General features: G+C 35.9%; 1 protein-coding gene across 2 annotated transcripts in view; it reads right to left on the bottom strand.

Annotated features, from left to right (window-relative positions):
* The window catches only part of dlgap4a (discs, large (Drosophila) homolog-associated protein 4a), a 90,830-nt gene that overhangs the window by 7,841 nt on the left and 76,570 nt on the right, over positions 1 to 6,419 (bottom strand). The window contains exon 5 of one of the 2 annotated variants that reach the window (XM_024293168.2): positions 5,306 to 5,552. In XM_024293168.2, the coding sequence (XP_024148936.1) occupies positions 5,306 to 5,552 (247 nt within the window). The remainder of the gene's footprint in view (positions 1 to 5,305; positions 5,553 to 6,419) is intronic. The other variant, XM_024293169.2, reaches the window with a different exon arrangement.

The following is a 6,419-nucleotide window of genomic DNA, read 5'->3' as shown; positions in this document are numbered from 1 at the left end:
TGGATCATTTTAGGGATTATGTCCAAATTTCAGAATAACAATAAATCACTAGCGGGAGAAATGTCTAAAAATGAACACAAACACAGATGTATAATTGTGAAGTGTCTGGAGGTGATTATTTTAGGTACATGCTGCTAAGCACTGTCAAAGCAAAAGAGACTTTTCAGTGGTTGAAAGGAACCCATCTTAGCTTAGGTTCAAACACGTTATTGCTGTCAGCACCAAAGTGATCTTAATAGAACTAAAAAAAACAACAGCTGTAATTCATATTAGGCTTCAATTCCTTCCGCAGGTCTGTCTGAGAGCTATCAGATGACCGTTAATGGATCTTCTGCAGAAGTCCACACCTCAGTGCTCTTGGTTAAGTACTCCCAGTGAAATACTCTGTTGCTTTTGCTTCCCCCAATTAAGCAGATCTAAACAGAGAAATATTCTATTTGTGCAAAACTTTGAATCACAGCAATTGGGATAAATTTCCATTTTGTTCCTACTTTAATCCATTGTTCGCAACATAAAATAATGTTTATTATTATAGCTCAATTTAACGGGTTATTTTTTTTACCTTCATTTTCACCAAAACTAGAAAGAATTCAGATTCTCTTAGGGTTGTCTTTTTAGATAATCTTCCTCAAGAATCAAGTCTTCTTTCTAACTTTCTAACTCAGAGAAAAATCTAAATGTATAGCTTGGAATAGCACATACAGTAATACAATTTAGTGTTAAAACAGTCAAAATCCTGTGTTGCTTTTTCTAGTAAACATTTGCATTGCCTATAACTGTAAAGTGTCTCTGCATGTATGCAATATTTACATAGTAAAACAAGCCATGTCTATAAGCGAAGTTGTTCATGAATAAGTTGTGTTGCCAAAATTCACATTATTAAATTTACCACTTTGAACATTTGCCATTTTAACTGCAATAAGCTGAACTGATATAGACACAATGTAGTCCTGTTATTAATAAAACATATTTTATTTCACCTGAATATTACTTTTACAGTCAGTACTTTTATGCGAGATAATTAGCCAAACTTTTAACCTAAGTTTTTACCTGAACAACTATAAATGACATCAGCTCCAATACAGCAAGCTGCCGTTTTAGTTGAATAAACAACTTAGACATATTATCCTTCAACAGAACTGGATTCAACCTAAAGATCAAGTTTGACGAAAATAAAGGGATTAAAACATACAAGCTAGGCCTCACAAACAATGGATAGAATACCTTAATGTTGATCAGATTTCATAAAAAACCTGGATATGGGCCAAGAATGGGGAAAAAATAAAAAGTGAAAGGTTGCAGTGCAGGCTTTGTTAGCCAGTCCTACCACATACTGACAGAAACAGGCTGTGGGAAACAGACTGACAGATTACACAGGCACTCTTTGTTGGTATCGCTACCGACGGGCTCACAAGGTGCTCCATTCAGTAAAAACTATCTGTTTGCATATGCTGATAAACTGGGATAATAGACTTCTAGGCCATTATTCTTTACAAAGACTTTTTAAGACTTTATCCTTATGTTATTTGATATATACAAGTATTATTTCTGCATTAAATAGTCAATTCTAAAATCTCTCAGCAGGGTAAAAACCTTATTCGGGGTGTATTTTTGATACATATAAACTGTTAAATAAAAAAAGCAAAACTAATATTTGTTGCTTAAGAGCATTTATAGTTTTCGAAGTACAAAAACGTTTGCATGTTCATTTATATGTATTTGTGTGATGAAGAACACGCGACCTCCTGTGGTTCCTTGTCTTGCCTCCTGGATTAAAGCAACAGCCTGGATTAAAGCCTAATCAACTAACCTAAAGACATCTACTAACCTAAAGACAAGGATCTCCAAGATTGAGTGTGTATATCTTTTAATGGACTTAAAATATAACTTTAGCTAGCAGAAATGCACTTTAAATAATTCAATAAAATAAAACTTGCACAGGGTGATACAGGAAGATGACTAGACGTTCCTGTATTTTTAAGATGACTGATGCTAAAGTCCTGCTTAATAAGGTTGTCTGCAACTTATCTTACTTTAAAACCAAAGATTACCTCATCAATGAGTGCTGTGTGATGCAGAGGGTGTAATACTGTAGATGACTCATAGTACATCCCTTGGTATTAGAGGGACTTGGTGTCTTGTGTAATGTAGCTCTGGATACCATCAACACGCCTCTACCAAACAACAAATCTTAGTAAATGTGATGACAGAGCAGAACTTATCCATTCAATATCCCAGCTAATTTTACCATTAGCTGTAGGAAGGATGCTGCTAATGCTCCAGTAAGTGCATTCGGTCTAATGGCCTGCACGTCATTTAAGTGTCAGGTGGTTATCAGTCAAATCCCATGCAAAGTGTTCCGACAGTGCAGCAGGAAGCTAATAAATGATCGATTGTGTTTTACTGATCAAAGAACATAAATGGATCTAAAATATGTAGTTAATTTGAGGTTCAAGTTAAGTTAAAGAACTAGTTTAAAAGGTAAAAGCAAAACTTGACACAAAACTAGAATAGATTCAGGAGTAAATCGATCATGTTTATTATAAACAAAATAATTTAAAAACTTGTGGTTAAATGTGATTCATAGCTCCCTTAAACGCATCACTGTCACATGTTAGTAGTGAAAAGGGAATATTTTACACAACCGATATGCTGAACTCAGCTATAAATGAGAACGGGGAAATTCTCGCTCTGGAAAAAAGAAGCCCAGCCTTTGCCCATGCTCGTTCTCTGCTATAACAACGAGCTGATACGCGAAGTTCTCCCGGCATCGTTGTGTCCGAACCCGGCAGCTGATGCCTCCGCTCCTGTTAGCTTCTGCTGCTACTAGCCGCTCACCGCAGCATGCTATAATAAGGGGGCATTTAACGGTGTATGGCCCGAGGCATCGTGTGGTTGTTATGGGCGATGCAACAAAGAGATTAAATTTTTAGTCTCATTACATTCCCTTCAACAGCAACAGTCACAATAGTGTCCCACGGCTTCACCTGCCTCGCACAGCTGATGATAGAAGTCCATGTAATCGTTCTTTTAACCCATTTTCTTCATCCCATTCTAGCTAACAGTGCCACTAACATTAGCTTAGGTTAGCTTACTGTTGCTAGCGTCTCGACAACAAGTGACAAACCAAATATTGACAACCAGCTACGGGAAAGGGAAGATAAACCTTACTGTGTCGTCAGCGGCGAGAAATTTCCTATTTTCCGTTCATTCACGAGACGTAGAAAGCTGCAGACAGAATAAGGTGTGCTGCCCTATGATACACACGACGCTGTGAAGAAAAGATTTGTAATACACGCCCTTGACGACGACGATTGTAGTCTGCGTACGGCGATTGGACGGCCGGAGAGCGCGAGTCAATCAAGCACGACGCTGATTGGTTGAAATCCCGGAATGACGCTGTTCGTGGGTGTTAGGGGTAGAGAAGACTGAGTTCATGATAATCTTTTGTCATTTTAACAATAGAAAAAAACAATTCACAATTAAGCTGACATTAGTATGCTTATTATCTCCAATGGGGACAACTAGTCAACATAAAAATGTAAATATATAAAAAAAATTGAATGAATAATTTAATACATATAAATATGTACATTTAGGTCAGGGGTCTGCAACCTTTCAACAACCAAGTAGGCGACACAAAGTCTGACTTTACCCTAAAATATTACTTTTTTTTAAAATAAATAAGACAAAATTGTACATTAAAATAAAAAAAAATGAAACAGTTTATAACTTTTGACAGACATGATTTCCTTTCAAAATAAAAGACACCCTGTCTCACACCTTCAGTTAAGGTAATGATGATTTACACACACAAGTTTATTTTATCAATGTTGGCACAATTCGTACATTTTAACAAACCAATATGATAACTAGCTAAGTGACATTTACCTCCCTTCTTTGGTCACTTAAAGTTTGTAAATTTTGTTCAGTAATAGATTTTCCACATTCTAGTTCTATTTACTGACTTCAATTGTTTTTTCTGTGGTACTTGGGACTCAAAAATCTGTCAAAATGCTCGACTTGGGTAGACTATGAAGCTGCACCGCTTGATTGATTGTTGAAGTATTATGGGTACTGTAGTCTGGAGCCTGGCGGAGTGAACTATCTCCCTGTTTTTTGTGCCAATTAGTCCAAAAATATGTTACATTGTTTTACTTTCAGCATTTCAATTTTTACATAATGTTTTAAATTGGCAAAATTACAATGAATCGGTCTTTATTTGATAATTGGTTGTGCAGGAGGTGGAAATGTAATACATAAAAATATTGTAGGTACTCTGAAAAGGACTTAACACTATGGATCTCTGACAATTTTAATCAAAATGTCAACTATCACTTTTTAAAATAACATTTGTTTTTTTTACTTTTGCTTGTCTGTTTAGACACAACAAAGTGCATATAAAGGATATTTGATGTCAACACATTTTTATCTATAGTGCTTGATAACAGAGGAGTTATCTTTTTAATAAACACACTCAGTAGTTTTTACAGACTATGGACCATGCATTAAACGGACAACTTTACTCTGCATTCACACTTCTTTTTTTAAGTGAAAAAAACAACATATTTAACTTTAAAGATCATGATGGTGCAGTGCAAGTGGGATGTTGGTGTGGGAGTTAACACTCTCCAAGCTCTTTAGGAAATCTTACGTGTGGTTTCATTCAACGTTTCAATGCTTCTATTCTATTCTATTCTGTTCTATTCTATTCTATTCTATTCTATTCTATTCTATTCTATTCTATTCTATTCTATTCTATTCTATTCTATTCTATTCTATTCTATTCTTTAATAGTTTCCCTTTCAGTTTTGTAGAGATCTGCTGAATTATTTACACTCTACGATTTCACAGTTGCAGTTAAATGCATTTTATTTTGAAAAGAAAACCCATTTGATGAGTTTTTATTTACAAAATGCCAAAAAGGGAGAAAATACTTACCTTGTACTATACTAAGGTTTATGTGCAGAACTTTTAGAAGCCAGCAAAGCATGAAACTCTTTGTGGTTGTCACTTTAAGGACTCTGATCTCACACATTACTGTTGAATATAACTCCACAACTGTTTGTTCTTTTCATTTTGCTGTTACAGTTTCATTGAAACCAAAAGAAAACCAGCTTTTTATTCTTTAAAGGAGCAGAATTACACTGTCTGTAAACTCACCTGTATCACCAGTGAACAGTTTTTCATATCTGTCAAAATTCTTTATTTTTTCAACAATCATGCTTAAAAAGAAAATAGATATACTTGGACGTTTCACTAAAGCTTTATTGCCATTCTTTATTTTCCAGTCTCCGGTACTCACATGTGTTGGAGCTGTAGCTGTAGCTTCCAGCGGTGGGTGGCGGTGAATCGGAATCCACAGAAGCTGTGTCTTCATCTTGGGAGCAGCCCGCCTGGATCGCCCTCAAGTAGCTGTGGCTGCGTGAGCGGAAGCACGTGGGAGCAGGCAGATCCAGAGCCTCCACTGCCTGCGATTCCCCTTCACAATAGGGCATAGAGTGGCCACAGCCCTGCCCACAAACCTGAAAAAACGTGTGTACACTCACACGCTGAGGACAGAGGGCACACTGATAAAGAAAGATGCAGTCACTATTGTTGTTTTATTTTAGTTCAAGGAAATAGGTTTATAACTTAAAAAAAATCATCATGCCATCATAAAGGTTTATAGATTTACTTGTAGGTGTAATTCAAGATCTTACACAAGTATAAGCACAGCTAGCAACTTAAATATAGTAAAACCAAGACGTAAATGGTGTTTTTTAATTTACCCATGGGGATGTTTCTGTTTCCCGTTTAACTAAGATTGTTTTTTTCCATAAATGTCTAAGAGAAAGCAAAATCTTTTATTCCAATGTGATAGTAATTTCATAGGTGACAGTTGGCTTTCCCTATATGGTAAATTCCGGCTTATTCTACCACTTAATGACCATTTTTTTAACGTGTTGCCTAAATACTCTGCTCTCTGTCACATGTTACCAGTTTGTTGGTGGTTTGCCTCTGATTTTTCTGCTGATTTGATCGTTTTGGATCTACCTTTAGGACTATGAGTTTTGGATATGACAATGTCCATCAGTTATTTTAGCTGCTAATGCAGGAAAGACAAAATGTGGACCATCTTTCACATGACTTTCAACTCTACAAATAATCAGGAGACAAAGCAAAGACACCAAAACAACCTTCTTCTTTGCTGGACATTTCATGTGACGTGTGAGTGTGAGTGGACTTCAGAGATCAGGAGTGTCAAACTCAATTATACAGGGGGCCGAAATCCAAAATGGACCTTAGTTTGTGGATAAACACATTAAAACGAAATCTTTAAAACTTTAAAATTTTAACTTTTTAACATAAATGTGAATACAAACTGGCAGGAATATTATTCCAGAAAAGATCAACTTAAACCTTCAATAACTTTCAAT

This window comes from Oryzias melastigma, linkage group LG7 (assembly GCF_002922805.2).
Source record: "Oryzias melastigma strain HK-1 linkage group LG7, ASM292280v2, whole genome shotgun sequence".
Taxonomy (NCBI): domain Eukaryota; kingdom Metazoa; phylum Chordata; class Actinopteri; order Beloniformes; family Adrianichthyidae; genus Oryzias; species Oryzias melastigma.
The sequence above is the reverse complement of the archived record's forward strand: the minus strand, read 5'-3'. Positions and strand labels throughout refer to the sequence as shown.